The sequence below is a fragment of the Falco peregrinus genome, chromosome 2, assembly GCF_023634155.1.
Source record: "Falco peregrinus isolate bFalPer1 chromosome 2, bFalPer1.pri, whole genome shotgun sequence".
Classification (NCBI taxonomy): domain Eukaryota; kingdom Metazoa; phylum Chordata; class Aves; order Falconiformes; family Falconidae; genus Falco; species Falco peregrinus.
In genome coordinates this window covers 92,194,528-92,212,508 of record NC_073722.1, presented here as the reverse complement: position 1 = coordinate 92,212,508, position 17,981 = coordinate 92,194,528, and the positions used below count along the sequence as shown (strand labels likewise).

Here is a 17,981-nt window from a genome sequence, read left to right as displayed (position 1 = left end):
CTCTCTTCGTTTTATTATGCCACACTTTCACAATAAAGCAGGATAAAAACTGTGGGAGAGCATCAATGGGGAGAAGTAAGAAAAGGAAGTGAGGATTACGGCACGGCATTCTTATTCTGACAATCTGCATGCATATAACGGCATTCAGCCCTACACTGCAAAACACGGTTTGGCGTAGACATTGTTTTGTATAGAAAGGGGGATGTTGCTTGGGAACGTAAGTAAGATGCCGTACTCACCTTCAGAGCAACCTGTTCTCTGAGTGTTGAGTTGGCGTATGCAAATGTGCTGGCCATACCAATGCACACAGCAATCCCTGCAGGGAAAGACACTGTCAAAGCATGTAGGGCTGAGCAGGAGGATCTTCAGTCCTAAGCCATTTGATGTCAGCATCTCAAGTTTAGAAAAAAATTTACTGGGTGATACTCTGGATGCACTGGGAATTAAAATATATAGGCAACTAAAACAGGGCAGTCTGGACTCATATAAAGTTGAAATCCAATCTGCATGAAAATGAAACTACTGCAGTGAGCACTTGCCACCCAGCCCAATACCGACACTCTGTCCTAATGTCAGGTTCTGTGCTGCAGGACAGCAGAGTACTGCAAGTTGTGGCTGCATTGTGCAAACAAAATTCAGCTAGGTGACAGTATTACAACAGCAGTTCAGCAGCTCATGGAGGACGGGGTACGCAATCAAAACCATATAGGGTATCAGGTCAAAAGAGCAAGATGTTGCGGACATGAATCAATACCTGGTTTTGGGAATACTGGCAGAGCTGTAAGTGGACTAAACCCAAGCATTATTGGCTTCCCTGTGATTATAAACTCAGCATAGTACTCCCAGAATGACTGAAGATCCTCAGGCATACCACACATGATTTCTTAGTAAGAGGAGGATGAGATGAACAGATTTTACATAATCACTGAGGGGCTGAAATGCTTAGGTACCATCAAGAAACCTGGATGGAGGTATTCTTTAGGGAACTTTTAATATCTTGACTACAAGATGTAACTGCTGTTGCTGTTTGGCTTGATTTCAGAACTACCATCCTTCCAGCTGTACTACAGCCTTATCCCTCTGAACCCTTCTGCATTACACAGAAGCCTTTGCTAGTGACTAATGTAAGCTCCCCCCATCTCTCCTGGAGAGAAGGCTGAGGGAGAAGCCTCGGTAACATCCTCAACCTGTACAGGAATATCAAGGAGAGATTAGGAAAAGGAACAGAAGTGGTCTCCCATAGGTCAGGACAGGAAACAGATGGGACTGACACAGATGAAAACAGCTTGGACTGAAAGTAGGGTGAATTTATCAGATGCATTATCCCACACATTTGAATGTGTTCCCTTCATGCTAGACCACCTCTAGACACTGTCACGCAGATAAATGTATCAGACACCACAGCATGATAAAGCTTCCTAACCACTCTCTAATACATTTACAATCCAAAAAAAGATAGATGCTTACCAAGCTTGTGCTGGAAACAAACTTTAGCCAGGAGGATCAAGATGAAGGGAAGTCCCTTCTGCAGCCAACCGATGACAGCTTTTAATTCTGAAAGAGCTGGGGCTGGAGTTCCAGCTTGTTCATCACTGCCTTCCTCAGCATGCCCGTGGCGGTCCCCTCCTGCCATGTGCAGTAGAGATGAGCCCCGGTGATGGCCATGGTGGAAATGATGGGATGATTGCCGGTGGTGAAACGGGGCTCCTTCTGTCCGACTGGTCCCTTCCTCCCTTGGGGCTGGCATCTGAATGAAAACTTCCCCACCTCCTGCTGAAGAGCCCAGAACCAAACCTGACTGGAACGGCGTGGCTGTGATGGTGCCCGACGGGATACCTGCCAGGCCTGAGAACAGCTGTTGTGGTGAGGAAGCTTCAGCCTTCAGACTTTCAAAAACTCCACTTTCATCCACGCTAGTTTCAGAACTGACTGTTTGGCTCCGGTTTCTGCAGCAGAGATTAGAGCAAAGCGATTAAACAAAAAGAAGTGCTACAGAACTTTTCGGTCTTCTAGCCTAATCTTGACTGTAGTCATTTAACAGCTCCTCACACACTACCAGAATTTGTAGGTCTCCAGATGACAGATGCTTTTCCCACTATTGGCTGCTGGAAAGTCACAGCTGCAGAACTAGAGGCCAGTAACCAGACTTCTAAGATAAGATCAGAATACTTTTAAAGAACTGGCCAAAATGTACCAGTTCCTTCATCTAAGGAACAGAGTTCCCAAACACACCCTTTACTTTTGGAGGACCCAAAGAAATAACACATCCAATAGCAAATTCAACATCTATAATGGTTGTAATATTCAAGGACAAGCATACAAAACCCCGTGTAACTTGACACAGCACAACCAAGACAGGTCACATTATATACAAACAAATTAATCAAGCTAGCTCAAAGAAATGACCTACCCCCAGAATCTTCTCTCTTTATTAAGGGATGATTACTACTTGACCACGGATGAATAACACCAACAAGAGACAAAGTCAGCTGGAGAAGAGAAGCGCTGAGAGCTGCTTGTGTGTCCCTGACCCAACAGATATTATAAGTGAAGGATGTGCTCATGGGTCAAGATAAATTGTTTTATTTTTGTATTTCAGCAAATTGGACATGGATGTACCAAAATTACTGGGCACTGGACAGAATTAGATCTGGCACTGATTCTTTCCTGGGCTTGCTGGATTATAGCCAGATTCCAAAAAGAAAGTCTTAAATATCCTTATCCTAATACCAAAAGAAAATAGGCTTTCTTCACCTGAACTCAATACTGTGGTACTGAAATAAACTCAAAGTTTAGATGACAGGGAACAATACAGGTAACAAGTAGAACAATCATTAGGCAGTAAACGGTTGGCAAACAGCAAATACCTCTCTAACTTGCAAAAAGAGAGTAAAGAATAAATAAAGCTTAGCAAGAGGCAAAGCCCTGAAATAAGGCATGTTGCAGAGCTTCGGTCTCTCTTGATTTTAATCCTTGGAGATCTCTAACTTTAGAAATAGTGGTCACAAGCTGAGAGAGCACATGCAGGCACATACAGGGCCCTTAACCCTCTCTCTCCCATGGGTTCAAAAGCCTCCCCAGGCATCTTACAGAGCACAGAGCACTGCCTTTCATCTCACTCTTGAGACAGCTTCAAACCTCTCTGGGCATACCTACCCACTAAGTAAACTCCTAATAAGGCTTTTTATAGCTACACCTCATTCCCAGTGTCTCTCCACAGGCTCCACCAAGGAATCAAGTCAACAAGACATTGCACACCTCTTTTTGGATAAAAATATTTGTCAATCAGACCTTGGATTTTACACCTAACATTACAGTTCAGGGATGTATACACAAGACAGGGACATGTGACGGTCCTTATGTCTGGAACATAACAGACAAACTGGATGGAACCCAGTGTTACAGATAATGACACAACTATTGTTTGGAACAATACTACCAGGATACATAACTATGCTTTCAGCAGGAAGGAATTAATCGGGGACATATTTAAAAACAAATAAACAAGGATGAAATCGTGAGTCTTCTGCAGTTAACAGAAGTGAAGACCAGTGGCAACAGTGTTTCATTCTACAGTTAAAAAAACTTTCAGCCTATGTTACTGACAACATGTATTTACCCTGTTAAAAACCAGAAGCATCTATAAAAACTGACATTACTCTGCTTATCTTTTGCACTCAATAATAGACACCTATCTTGAATAATTTTCAACCATTCAAATAGATCCTGAAGTGCCTTACAAGGTTATACAGACTCAGAGAGCTCTACGCTACAGATGAGAGGGCCCATACAACATCTTATGTGCCACTCAAGCCCCAGCCTTGCTTGCTGATATAAAATCTACAGACTGCACTGAGGCTTGGGCAGCATCATGCAAAAAAAAGTTGAAGATGGCTTTCTTTTCCCCTGAAATTAAGAAAGGTACCATGCTAAAAGTGGTCATGACATCAAGCTTCACCTCTACTTGCAAAACCACTGTGAAATACTTAGTAATGATGTTTCGCTTACAATCTGAGCTCAGCCAGAGCAATGAAATTCGTTAGTTCCATCCTTGTCTTAGAGTAATTAGATTAGTTTCTTCTTTAGAAAAAAAAAATAAATGTCAAGCTCTAGCTCTGGGAAAGCACAAGGGAATATTTAGTAGCAGAACAACAACAGTGGCAAGTCTCCCTTGCTGATGTTATAATTACAGAAATGAATTGAGGTATTCACATACATGAAGCTACATACAGATTCTGGAATGATGTAAAGGCTCACCCAAACTCTTTACAGAATACTAAGTCATAGTAGTTGGGAGCTTCAGACCAGCAGACTTTGTAAAAACCTAATGACAGAAGTATAAATAGCCTCTGTTCATACAGACTGATCCTTTCAGATTGGTGGTGCTCAGGATCCCCACAGGACTGTGCCATGAATCGCTCTTCAAGAGCTCAGAAACATCCTGCCTGGGCTAAGCCAACTGTCTCCATATGTGCCATACTGGATCATGCAACGTGAAACACTGTAGTTGGCAGCAGTCAGTAACTGACATGAAGGAGAAAAGTAAATCTCCGTAAACCCTCTAAACTTGAGCAGAAAGTCTGGCCACACTACATGCACAGGAAGTATATGCCTTTCTCAGTCTTGATCTTTCAGCTTCTAAAACGCACAATACACTTAAATCATAACATAGACCTCTGAAGAGGAAAACAGAGGAAAAAAGAAGGGAAAATATTTACCTTTCAGGAGGAATGTTATCAGTGTTGCTGCTATGCCGTCTCTGCATTTTCCTCAAAACCTTAAAACACAACACGCTCAACATTAACGTTGTAGGTCAACAAATCCCGGTGAGACTACTAACAAAGGCCCACAGAGTCAGAGGGTAGTGAAACCCATTCAGCTGGTGACATGGCTGGCATAAATCATTTGCTTCTCTGAAAAAGCACCTCAAGCTTGCATTTTTTTCTTAGTACACTTGCGAAGAAACTGGCAAATGGAAGCACACATACACAGGTCTCCAAGCAGGGCAGGAACTAGTCAGATCCCCTTTTGCAGTCTGTGGCAGTCACAAGGAGTGTACAGCTGTGTGATGACATGTTCTGATAAAGAACTTGAGGACAACTAAGAGATTAGCTCTCAGAGTGACATGTGATTCGACATACGCTCTTTGGAAATGAAATCCCTTCTTCTTCTTCTGAAGAAGAAACTCGCTTTGTAAAGCAAAACTGAGAGGGAGGAAAAAAAGAAAATGTCTAAACATCCCTTATGAAAAAATACAATCAAGCCATCACAATATTCTTTTAAATAAGCAACCCATTCCTTTTAACCCACATAAATGTCATTAGCAAACTCTGCACAATGGTCACAAATAATACACACATATGCAAAAGATCTCATGTTTCTACTCCACTCATTCCAGAATTGTCAGCCCAAATAAAGTAAGGTTTGGTGTGGGAAATGAAAAGACATTGAAATTGTATTAACTTCAGGAACTTTTTCTAGAACAAGGAGATAAGCTATCTATTTATTTATCTATCTATCTACTCTGCTTTCAAGCGTCTAATTTTAAGGGAACAACCTCAAACACACTACACTTTTTAAGAATGCTTAATTCAAAACCAAAGAAGAACACAACCTTCATCATCATCAAGGCACAGCACAGAGTACTTGGCAAATAGTCTTATACTGCTTACTGTTACATTAGTTATACAAAACCTGAGGAATAGGCTACTTTTACAAGTGGTTTGTCCAGGTTGTCACAGGCATTTCATAAAAGATTTAGAGAGACATCCTTTTAATACTAAAGTCTGATCCTACTCAGCCCTAGACCAGCATAGCTACTGAATAAAATGTAAAAGGCTCTAAATACTTTTGAGTATCAAAAGTTTAACATTATTTATAACATTTCATACTGCATGAGTATATGTAAATAGATATGTAGCCCTATATCTGTATTCTGTAAAGGCACAATGGCTCTGAGAACATTTCCTAGCTGTCTGTAAGCAGAGGTATGGAAGCTGAGAAGTAGAAAATACAGAATTTTTTTCCCCCCTATATTTTCACTTTTTCATTCATATTCTTTACTTTCAGTGACCCAACAGCCCGTGAGAAATTGCATTAAATTCAATTTTTATCCCTTAATAAAGTCCAAAATCATACAGTTCACAATACATGAACAGTTGTGTTTACCACATACATTGCAATAAAAATACATGTAGTTTGCCCAGCCCTGAAAGTTATGAAACAGTGAAAGAAGAAAGGGTGTTTCAGTTAAATCACACAGGTAAGGGTATCAAATTTGTAACGAGGTAACAAAAAAAAAAAGTTATCATTTAAAAAAACCAGAGACAGACTCTTGGTTTGTAACATCCACTCTTGAAGAACCCCACCAGCCAGGCTGAGACAACACTGAGAGAACACAGAGGTTTTAATATGAGATGCCAACTTTGGACACTCCCTTGAAATATAAATACAGACATATCTATGTAAATAAAATTTGGCATAATCACATATGGCAGGAAAAAAACAGCTTTTAACACAGTTTATGGACTGGATGCAGGAAGCCATCATGAGTACCAGAAATGTAATTCTGAGTTTTCTGATACCCTGAGTTACCAACATTTTCTTAAGTACAAATTTTGATCTTGTAACTCCCTGCAGTTTTTTATTTCTAGCTACACATTTCAGTTTGCATTGTGTTTTCAGGGCCAAAATTAATTTTATAAGGATCTGCAAGTTTTATACAGTAAAAAATACATATTAAAGTTATGGGGGTTTCCCCAGAATTTTTAAAGCTGCATTTGTAATAACAACATTTAGTACTTCAGGAATCTTTTATGCTTTCCCTGCAGTAAATGTTGTTTAATCCTAACCTGACAGTATCTCTGTCAACTTAATATATAATGTTACCCTACTTTAAGCCTAAACAGTAATTAAGATATGAAAAGGCCAAGACAGGCTGACCCACGCAGGGAGAGCTGTCCTACCTGTGAACAGCTTTGGGGTCACTGCTTATAAAGAAATCTGTCCATCTTCCGATGCCACAAGCTGAGCTAGAGTCAGTGTGGAGATAACTCTGATACTGGAAAATCCTTTGCTCTCTTCTAGACCATTAGAAGTCTACTAGATTGTAGTGTGGGGGGAAATCATGTTCCAAAATGACATGCAGTTCTATGTGGAGACACTTTCTCTTTTGGCATCAGCCATGAAGGAGACAGTGACATGCATGCTAAGAACTGAGGACACAGAACTTCATGAGATTTAATCCCCTGTTCTGCCCAGAGCGCTAAAGATTTAAGATCAGATAGAATTTAAATGGACTTTGCTCCAAAAGGCACACAGCTTCAACACTGACTGGTCCTGCCTTTTCTGGATTAGGGGTTTTCATTTTGCAACACTTGGACATTTTTTTAACGGTACCTGAACAACAGGTTTAATCAGAGATGCAAGCTGCCACAGTTGAAGAGAGGTAAGCTCAAGATGGTGCAGACAACTTACACATGGAGTCCTTCAGGTAATCCAAGACGGTCCAAATTTCAGACTCATGACAAGTCCTTCAAGCCAGATGATTTGTAGAGCACCTGCATCACAGTGCTCAAACAGGCGTATCTGTAAGAAGCACATGCACAGAGTCATTTTCACTGTAGCACAGTGAATTTCACCTCTCCACCTCCTTGAGGAAGACACAGAGGAGTGTGAACCCTTGGTGCTTCAACCCCTACGCTAGCACAGGATTCAACAAGGCCATTTTCCCCTGGGAATGGCACCTGCAGTGCACAGGCATTCCCGGGCACCTGCTGGGCTGTGCTCCATTACACACACACACGAGTGTAATAAATAAATATATACATATAGATAAACACACGTATATACAAATATATACATACATACATATGTATACACACAGAGAGACACGGGTGAGGCCTTGTTTCCCCAGTTAGGTCGGGGAAGGAGATTCCCTCTGGAATACGTGGCCAAGCGCCCCAGCGCGGGCGGCAGCCGCCCGGGTGCAGGAGCAGCAGGCCGGGCCCGCAGGCCGGCGCGCCCCGTACCTACCGTGCGGGCCGCGGTACCGGCACCGCCCCCCGCGCCGCACGCACCGCCGCGGCTTCCGCCTCCCCCGCCCCGCGGCCGGCGGAAGCGGCTGGGCCGCGCTCGCTGCGGGAGGCCGGGTCCACCGGCAGTGCCCGGGGCGGCTGCGCCGAGGCTCCTTCCCTCCCTTCGCCGCAGCCGGTGATGCCGGCCCTGGGGCAGCGTTGCCCCCGCCGTTCCTCTCCCTCCCTGCGGCGGGCGAGCGCGGCGGCGGGGGGCTGAGGGCCCAGCCCGCGGCCCCGGGGCCGCGCCGCCATGGTGCCCTGGGGAGCGGTGCTGTGGCGGCGGCTGCTGAGGAAGCGCTGGGTCCTCGGCGTCGTCTTTGGGCTCTCCCTCGTCTACTTCCTCACCAGCACCTTCAAGCAGGTCAGTGTCCCCCGAGCCCCCGGCCCGCTGGGGGAGGTGCGGGCCCGGGCCCCCCACGGCGCGGGGTGGGTTAAAACATCCCGAATCCCGGGGTGACTTCTGGTCTTCAAGCGCTGACCCTGAGCTCCTGGGATATGTTGCCGTAAAACTTACATCGTAATTGTCAAATTAAAACAGGGGGTTAAAAAAGTAATGTCTGGGACAGCGTTTGACAGCGATAATGGTTTGAACCAGACCTTGAGGGGGGAAAAGCTAATCTTGGAGGGACTCGATTATTCTGTTGTAATATCTCTAGTAAATTGAGCTAACAACACAATATCTCCTGTGAACTTTCCACTAACAAAGAACTTGGAAAAGTGAAATGTGTGCACCTATGGTTATTTAATATAATCGATGCTGCTTCTGTAGTTGTAGTAACCGAGTTGAGCTGTGTTAGCTGATCCTTTGGCGAAATCCCACACCCCCAAACACCAACACAGTTTTACAGGACTGTGTTGCTTTTATGCTGTGTCCAGCAAAAAGTAAGCCACTGCAAGTATTATGTTGCTTGTTCCATTGACACTTGAGTTTCCTGTGCTGTGGAATTTACAACTACTAGGTGTTTTAATTGTGGGAGAAGCACATGGATTGGAAAGGCAGAAGGCATTTGTATTTGGTTGCATTACTGTCTTGCCTTGCAGGAAGAGAGGACAGTGAGAGACCGGAATCTTCTCCAAGTGCAAGAGCACGAGCAGCCGATCATGTGGAAGGTGAAGTTCAGTTCGGGAAACAGCAGTCAGCTGAGTAACCAGTGCAGGAATTCTGTGCAGGGGAAGCTCCTCATTACAGATGAACTGGGTATACCTGATACTAAGAACTTATTCTGCATATTGCAGTGCTGAATGCTGCTTTGCCTGTCTGGTCATTGATGGCACTTCCAAGTAACAACTGCTCCTTATTAAGGCATTCTTACTGCACAACCTCAGCTGTTGGTATTTCATCCTCAGACAATTAATTTTGCTGTGGCTGCAGACACTGCTGACTTGACTGTGTGCACAGCTCAGGCACAGTACCTTATGAGTGCAGCTGTGCTGTTTCCAGGGCCACCGTAGGTTCAAAGAACTCTGGTTTACCTTTGAGCAGAACCCAGACATTGAGTTCTGCTCAATTTAGAGTGGTTGCTTGCAGAGCTGTTTGTATCTCCCTGCAGCATATTCCTACTGTCAGGTACATTAGGGAATGTAATCAGGGAAACCTGACTGACCTTGTATGGAGGCAGCTGAGGACAGGTATAATTAGTGCTCAGTCACTGTTAACAAGCTCATCTGGCCCTTGTAAACCCAAGAATATTAACCAATTGTTTTAAGTGTATGGAACCTTTTCTGCCCTGCACACATGCTCCCCCAGTGTGCTTGTTGCTCAGGTACTGAACCTCTCTTGACTAGAGATCAAGGCTGTAGAAACCCCCCCACATCTTCTGTGATTTGCATCAGTATTTAGCACTTTCTGAATTATGCTTACTGCTGATTCACTAAGGTCTCTAAAATCAGATATCTTTCAGTCTAACACTGTAGTAGTACAGTTTCCATAAGGACATATACTGTGGTTCTATACTATTAAGGATTCCACTCAACTATGACAGCTATCCTGCATGGATAGTCTATATATCTTCGTATTGAACTGTAAAGAAAGTTATCCAGAGATAGACCAGTTGAAAGAACATATGTTGTATTTTTTCCAGTACAGTCATCGCCAATCACCTTTCCCCTTCCAATCACAACAGTGAATTATGCCAAAAGGAAATCAGAACTTAAATATTCTGCATTTAAATACTCATACTGTATGCGGCATATTAGAGTAGGTACTTAATAATTGTGCAGATAACACCAGGCTGTTGTGAAACAGCTCTATGTCCAAGTGTTATTTCAAAGAATTGCTAGTTAGGACTTGTCAATTTGAGTGGGGTCATAATCTACTACCTGATAAACCTGTTGTTAAGTAATGTGTTACTGTAGATTTCTATAGAACATACAAAGGAGTACATCTTGCCAGTTGTTACTACTGGTTTTGTTTTTTCAGGCTACATCTGTGAGAGGAAGGACCTACTGGTAAATGGCTGTTGTAATGTCAACGTGGCCAGCACAAAGCTGTACAGCTGTGACAGCTGCCTTCCCAATGGCTGCTGCAGTGTGTACGAGTACTGTGTCTCCTGTTGCCTGCAGCCCAGCAAGGTGCATAGACTTTCTCCTGCTTTTCAGATGTTCTCAGCTGCTCAGGTTTCTCTGTGGCTAAAAGTACTTGTTGTGAGGAGCTTTTTCCTTAGAGGGGACAGTTCCTTTTCTTGGAAGGATGAGGAAAGCCTGCAAGGACTATGTGACAAGCTATAAATAAAGCTTTAAAAAAGAAATCCATCCTTCCCAACTTTAAGAGGAAATATTGGGAACCTTGCAGAATGTTTCAGCTTCAGTGGAATTCCATTTGCTGAAGGGAAATGATTGCCCAAAAGCTATTCCAGCCAGCATCAGTTTTGCAATTAGCACTTCCCTGTGTTCTATTAGTTCTCTAGATTATCTTCTTACTGCTGGGGTTCGTGATGTGTTAACCTTTCAGTGCTTGCTAGAAATTCTAAGTGGAGTTGCTTACTATTCCTCTGATACTTGAGCTGTGTATGTTAAGGTGGGCTTTGACTAGTTCTTGTTGAACTACTGTGTGTGTGGTTTTTGTTTTTTTTTTTGTTTGTTTGTTTTGTCATCTCTTTTGCTAAACACTTTAGCAACATCTTCTGGAACGTTTCTTGAACCGGGCAGCTATTGCTTTCCAAAACCTCTTCATGGCAGTGGAAGATCACTTTGAGTTGTGTCTGGCAAAATGTAGGACTTCATCACAGGTAAGACACAAGTGCATGTCCAGGGCTTGAAAATGGAAAAATATCCAAAAAGTGCCTTTGGAAAATGGGGCTTGGTCCTATGAATGGCTTGTCTGTTGTGCTTGCATGCATGTGGGCATTTTCATAAATTCTCAAGCTGTGGCTGAGAGCTAATTTGAAGGCAGTCCTCTGATTTGTAAGATGAAGTAATAACATCAGTCAGTGAAGGGCAAAGTGCATATTTAGAGCAGGGTGAGTTGTAGATGCTTTTTAGAAAAGGGGTACTGAACTAAAAAGAGACTAGCTAAGGTCAGTGACTGGTGAAGTTCTCTGTTGGGTTCTGAGGAATGTCTCATAAGGATGAGAACAGTGAGAGTTGTTCCCAGTAGCTTCAGAATGGTTTACTTTATGGTACAGTTTTAGACTTCTATATACTGACAATCATCTGCATTGTAACTCAAAAAGTATGTTGTAGTTTTTTTATTTTTAAGAACAGAGGTGAACTTGTGTTACCCATGTGATTTTATTAGAAGTTTTGACCTAAGCAAACATTGGCTCTCTTAGAAAGTCCTTGGAGATGTCATGCAGCTTGAGTATTTAATATAGCAATGGGGTGGACTACAGACAAAGGACATATTTCCCAATGTCTTCAAAGTTGGTTGTTGGTGGTTTGTTTGGGTTTTTTTACTCATAGTGTCTGAGCCCTGGCCTTATCAAGAAACATGCACAAATCTCAAGTGGCAATTTTATTATGCGTTGCTTGCTTAGGACACTTGATGATACTACCTAAGCATATGTAATATTATTTTTTTGTATTGAATCTGTTCCCACCAACTTGGGTAGTCCCCTGAAAAGGAGGTTCTGAGTACAGTTGAATATCAAAGTGCTTTAATATAGTAACTGTCTTTTATATGTTGGGAGTGTGGTGGTATTTGTCTCCAGATGATATTCTAATGCGTAGAAGAATTTGAGAAACCTTTTGCATATGTACAAATGCTCTGGGTTTCGGCCCTAAGTGAAGGGATGTATTGTTTCAATATGTGTTTATTGTTAAAGCTTCTCCTCCTCTTCCTGACAGAGTGTGCAGCATGAAAACACCTATAGAGATCCAATTGCAAAATACTGCTACGGCGAATATCCCCCAGAGCTTCTGCCTGTTTGAAAGCTGCATGATCTAAGCAACAAAGGGAAGGAACTGGAGACTAGAATCCAAAAGAGCAAGACAACAGCTGTTGCTTTACAAGAGCCTCAGTGTAAACGGTTTATGTTGTTTCTGGGGACAAACCCAGAGGTGTACAGTGTAAGCGAGGGACTTAAGTTCTCTGGGATTGAATCTTGCTTTCTTCAGTTTATTATGCACCTGCTTTAGAGTACTAGTACATTCTTTGAATGCTTCCTCCAAACTTTAGGATGTATGGAGTCAATCCAGGCTATAAAACATCATAAGAAAAATATCTAATGTAGCTTTGCAGCTGTACTTGGAGGTTCAGCTGTGTGTCTGCAGTCCAGACGCTTTCCAGAGTGACAGTAATAATTTTTGCATTTAGAGAGTAAAGCGTGCCTGTTGTGCTTATCTCTGGAGCACTTCTTGAGATGCATGGTGTACGCTACATATGTAATTATGAATTATTTATTCATTTTATATGGATTACTAGCTGAAAGTATTGATGCTTTGCATAGCTAGTTGTTGATGTCTTTCAGTCCCTAGGTTTTTTTGTGTCAGGTAGAAAGGATATTTTAGGTCCTGACTAAAATTGGTTGGTTTTCTTCCTCCTTAGTCTAAAGGAATTGTGTTGAGATTTGTCACTATAGTGCTTATGTTCCTCTTAGTGAGTTTAAAGCATTCAGAACTCCAATGGAGTTGTTATTTCGTCAAAGTCCCATAGCATTAGAGAAAAGCAGGGATCTGCCTGGGATGGGATGTTTATTGTCTGTAAACTCTTTCCTTGTTACTCTGCAACAGTTTCCTCGAAGAGGAGTCTTAGTTCTGTAAACAGCTCTCTGCTAGTCCATTTTCTGACAGGGAGCACTGAAGATTTGTTTGCTTGAACTTCTTCAGGCCTTGGTAATTCAAATGTACTTCACTCCTGGTTGTGCAGGAGGCAAATGGGTGGAGTTGTTCTAGGATTTCAGTTTAATGATGTCCTTGTGCATAAAGTAATTAGAATGTCAGAACATGGCACAAGCCCTCCTCTGAGGACAACTGTGTTGCATGAGTTCGCTTGAACAGTCATGATGTTTTTGATTTGCTGTTTGATAATACTTGCTACTCTGGAATTTTGGTCTGATCAGAATGGCACTGGAGCAGGGTTGGTTCTACAATTTTTCCTAGCTCTCTGAAGCTGCAATTTAAATTGTTTCCCTCTTAAGGCCACACAACACAGAAAAGATGGGTAGAGAACCTGTTAAATGCTGACTAAATTTGTGCTCCCCCTGCATATCACTGGGCAAAGTCCAAGTGCTAGACAATTGGGCTGTTCTTTTCTATATGCAGAGCCTGTTTCTCTTGTCTTTACCCTATCCCATCTCCCCTGTGATTTTGACTGTGTGTATGCTTGTTTAAACTGATACTTCCTATTCTCTGACTAAAATAAAACAGTCTACCAAGGCTTTAAAAAAAAAAAAGCAGCAGCACATTGCTGGAGTATCCTGGTGCAAAAGGTCTGTAGAATGCTATTGCAATTACATATGATATAAAGAAGTAGTGTTACCAGCCATCTGATAAAATCCACTTGCGTTGTTTTCATTGTTCTTTCCCAGAAGTCATCAAGTGAGATAATGGTTCCGTCAGCAGATTCTCTTGAAAATCTTGTTTTTCCAAAAGCTTAAAAGCTTTAGCATTAGCAGTTTATCCAGCTGAAAATCTGTCACCCCTTTGCTGCCATCCTATGGCAACTTGCTGCAGCACACATGATACAGTGTGAAGATGCAGTGTGAAATCCTGTCTTCAGAGGGTAGCAGAGGTTACTTCTCTTTTTGGTGTTAAACAGGTTCTTCACCCCTGTTCCGTCACTTCATAACTGTTTTCTTCAGGGAAAGCCATCAGGTCGATCTATTATATCATTCCTGCTGAGATGTATTCCAGCACTTCATGTTTTTGCAGCATGACTGGTGAGATCAAGATACCGGTGGCTCGCTTTTGCTTACTTTTCCAACGTGGTATTAATTCCTGTAGCAGGTGATACCACTGCTTGGAGCAGTAACTCTTAAGAAAGCTAAAGAACCAACCTAATTTGGACAACATTAGCAGGAATTCCTGGCCTCTTTCTCTCCTAGAAAAACAGGATGTGATCAGAAGTGCATTGTGACCATTGTCCATTCAATGGGATAGAAACTGCATCCTTCCTCCCTGGTTGTTGAGCTGGTCAACTAGTGTCTATGCTATATGTCAAATCATTAAAAATATATCTGTGTTCCAAAACACCGCCTGTTCTCATGTCTTTCCTTGAACTACAAGGCAACTGTACCAAAATAAGTTTGAAGAATGCAGTGCAGCAGAGAGGGACGTTAACTTGAATATGTGTAATAAAGGCAAGCAAGTAGAGGCAAACGGGAAATCTGTTTCATTTCAGCTGAGGGAAAGACTATGCTTTTCTCAATGGTGTGCAGAAAGATCTGGGCCCTTAGCAAAAGTGAAATGAGCAGGGAATAGAAATGCAAATGATTGCTTCATGTGGTGGAGATACAGTAAGAAATGTTAAGTCTATGCTTCCTGGTAATACTTCTGTGTAGTTTAAGTGACGTCTGTCCCTCTCGCAAAAAAATCCTGGTGATTCTGTGGTTGTTGGTGGCTGCCTGATACCTCCTTTCTATTTGTCAGCTAAGAGACTGGAGTTGTTGACTTGTGTTTGGCAGCAGATTTAATGAGAGCACTTGATGGAGCTCTGCTTATCTGCACTGAGGTCAATGATAGGGATAATTGAATAGGTCTGTGCTCCTTGATTCCTGTAGTTTACAAGAATATTAATGCTAGTGAAAAATGGTAGCAGTTGACAATGAGGAACAGGTATAGTATTTAGTTGTACTGATTTGGAAACAGTAATCTATGGTGGAAGGGCAAAACATTAGCTGCTGTCTTCATTGAATTTAAACTTGAGCCACTGGCCTTGAAAGAACCTGACGTACTGCTCCATTGGGATGGTACATGGAGAGCTGGATAAAAATTCTTATTGTGATGGGCTGGAGTTTGGAAAGGCAAAAGCACATTTTGGGATTGAGGCCAACACTAAACAGTTGATGAGTTGGGGTCATGCTTTCCGCATTCTCAGAATCTCGTTGTAGTGGCAATTCTTCACTCTCCCCTGTGTGTGTTCAGGCTCTAATCACTTGCAGAGCTTTCTAACAAACTATATTAGGACTCAATTTCTGAATAAAAAGCACTAAGCACAGCAAATCCTAAACATGAGTCTTTGTTCTGGTAATGCCTTTAAAAAGCAAATGCTTTTTTTACTTCCCTTGTCATTTAGCTGGACAGGCTTGAGCTTTAGGATTTGTTCTGTCTTGTGCTAGTCACTTAAACTGCAAACACACCAGATCCTTTTACCTAGCACCATAATGTGATATTTGTTCTTCAGTTATTATAGTCAAGGAGAGGTGGGGGAGGAGGTGAAAAGGAATTTTCTAACTCAGCAAGTTCCACAAAAGATGGAGTTCAGCAAATTATTGGTGCTTTAATAACAGCCCTCTGCATTTCTTTACAACCCGAGGCAAACAACTAACTAAACTATATGCAGAGGGAGGAAAAATGCCAACTTCAAAACCTGCAGGGAATGATGGGAAAGTACTTAGTCCTTCATTTTTTGATCCATGTCTAATTAAACAGGCAGGTCTATCTAATATTTTTGGTGAAATAAGGTCTGACTTGTAGCAACATGCATATTGTCTACATGTTTTTCATTTTTGCGGCAGTCATAGGGCCACAAATTTTTATTAGAAATCATGATTCCTAGTAGACTAAAAGTATAGGTCTTAAGCAAGAATTCTCAGGATGCCTTAACATTGAAGCATGTTTGTTGCTGTGGTCTGCTGTTTCGCCTATGGTGAAATAACAGGAAGTTGCAGAGTAGAGAAAATTAAGAAATTAATTCTGGCTAACAGCTTGCCTCATAGAAGCTTTTCTAGTATGCATTTCCATTAAGGGAATAGAAGAACACAAGCTATAGTTGCAAATGGATTGGGAGGCAAATCGTATTTTTTCCATAGAATACAATTAATCTGTTTCTGCTGTTAATAGTTGAAATGAGGGCTAGCACATAATTTCTTACCAATTTAAAGGAAGCTTCTAATAAAATCCAGTTCTCATTTATCATGTATGTTTTCTGTCTCTGCATGCAACTACAGAGTAAGGCACAATACTAGGAATCAAGGTGAATGGGAAACATATGTCAATTGTCTGCATTCTGTTCCTGTCTTGCACAAAAATTGTTCAGATTTTAAACTCTCAGAGCAAAAAAAGTTCTATAGTTGTAATTCCTATGACTTCTCACCTTGCCTCACCTGGACCCTTTAATGGACCTGTTGGTATGAATAATACCTGTTTTACACAGATATGAAATATTGCCATTTGAAGAAACGGGATAAGGTTGGGTATGTCACAGGTGTAACGTTTATTTTAACAACAAAAAAAGTAGCAGCTTAAGCTATTGATGTTATGGTATGCATAAAAATGCATCTATCAGCTGTGTAAGATGACACTGGGTATGCTGTAGCCAATCTACAAACTGAAAAATGTAGATTAGTTGCAAACTACAGTTACAGACCTGCTTAGTAATAAAAGTTCTGCAGTCTGAGGAAATAAACGTGTTCACACGTGGCTGAATGGGTGTCCTAATTTATCTAAATCGCTGATGCCGTAAAAATACACATTAAATAAAAAAAACCCACAATCCTCTGTAGTAGCAAATGCATACAGAAGTATGAGTAAGCAAATGTGATATACCTCTTCTGGTGTCTTTTTGTCTGCTCAACATCCCGTGTCACCCCACAAGTATGCTTCCAGTAGCGTGTCCGGAGCGGTGTAACAGCGAGGAGAAGCCAGCAGAGGTTACCACAGCATTTGGATAAGAGCTGCTCTCCTCCCTGCCTTGCCAAGCTGGCAGATGGCCCTTGGAGCTGAATTTTGCCATCAAAAGGCAGTCAAACCTGCAAGTACAGAAGGCAATTCTTTACGCTGCTCTGGGAAAATACACGGAGTGTCGGGTTGGAATTACTCCTGCACCTTTGGCCTAGCCACCCAAACCCACAAGCTAAACTTACCTCTGAGGGCTGCCTGGGTTTTCAACCTGTTCAGCAGTTACGGGTGCTGTGTGAAAATAGCCATGGGACTGGGGCAAGTTGATTGGCAACTGTTGTACTGAAATAATAATTACAAACCCCTGAGCCTCACAGCAGGGGGAGAAACGGGAGAGATTAGCCCAACTGCTGCTGTGTGCTGCTCCATCATGGTGACTCTCCTTATGCCGCAGGGGGGCTGTGCTGTGGCAACGCAGTGACAAAGGGTCATCAGCGCGGGGCTGCAGAGGGGGGAAGGGGCGGCTCTGCGGTCAAGGCCGGGTTTCTCCAGGGCCCGGGCTTGCTGAGGGGGCTGGTCAGGGGCAGGGTGAGCCCTTGCGCCGCCTGCCGGCCGGCTCTGCCCCGTTTCCCGCCTTTTTTACCCTCACGCTGCACCCCCCCTCCCCCTCCCGCCCTTCGCCATTAGCTG

At 42.5% G+C, this 17,981-nt stretch overlaps 2 protein-coding genes across 9 annotated transcripts in view; one reads left to right on the top strand and one right to left on the bottom strand.

The window, feature by feature from the left end:
• The window catches only part of RNFT2 (ring finger protein, transmembrane 2), a 33,482-nt gene extending 25,313 nt beyond the window's left edge, over positions 1-8,169 (bottom strand). For 3 of the 8 annotated variants that reach the window (XM_055796987.1, XM_055796994.1, XM_055796995.1), the window contains exons 1-5: positions 7,870-8,051; positions 7,399-7,587; positions 4,719-5,204; positions 1,468-1,946; positions 240-316 (exon numbers count right to left, since the gene is read on the bottom strand). In XM_055796987.1, the coding sequence (XP_055652962.1) occupies positions 240-316; positions 1,468-1,946; positions 4,719-4,801 (639 nt within the window). In that variant the 5' untranslated portion in view covers positions 4,802-5,204; positions 7,399-7,587; positions 7,870-8,051. Of the gene's footprint in view, positions 1-239; positions 317-1,467; positions 1,947-4,718; positions 5,205-7,398; positions 7,588-7,865 lie in introns of all 8 variants that reach the window. The other 5 variants (XM_055796991.1, XM_055796988.1, XM_055796989.1 and 2 more) reach the window with 5 other exon arrangements.
• A 14-nt stretch (positions 8,170-8,183) lies between these two features.
• On the top strand, positions 8,184-17,094 carry SPRING1 (SREBF pathway regulator in golgi 1). Its single transcript, XM_005233336.4, has 5 exons — positions 8,184-8,436; positions 9,117-9,273; positions 10,495-10,646; positions 11,189-11,302; positions 12,360-17,094. The coding sequence occupies exons 1-5, from the start codon at positions 8,326-8,328 to the stop codon at positions 12,441-12,443; spliced, it is 618 nt and encodes a 205-aa protein (XP_005233393.2). The 5' UTR covers positions 8,184-8,325; the 3' UTR covers positions 12,444-17,094.
• Positions 17,095-17,981: the final 887 nt, after the last annotated feature.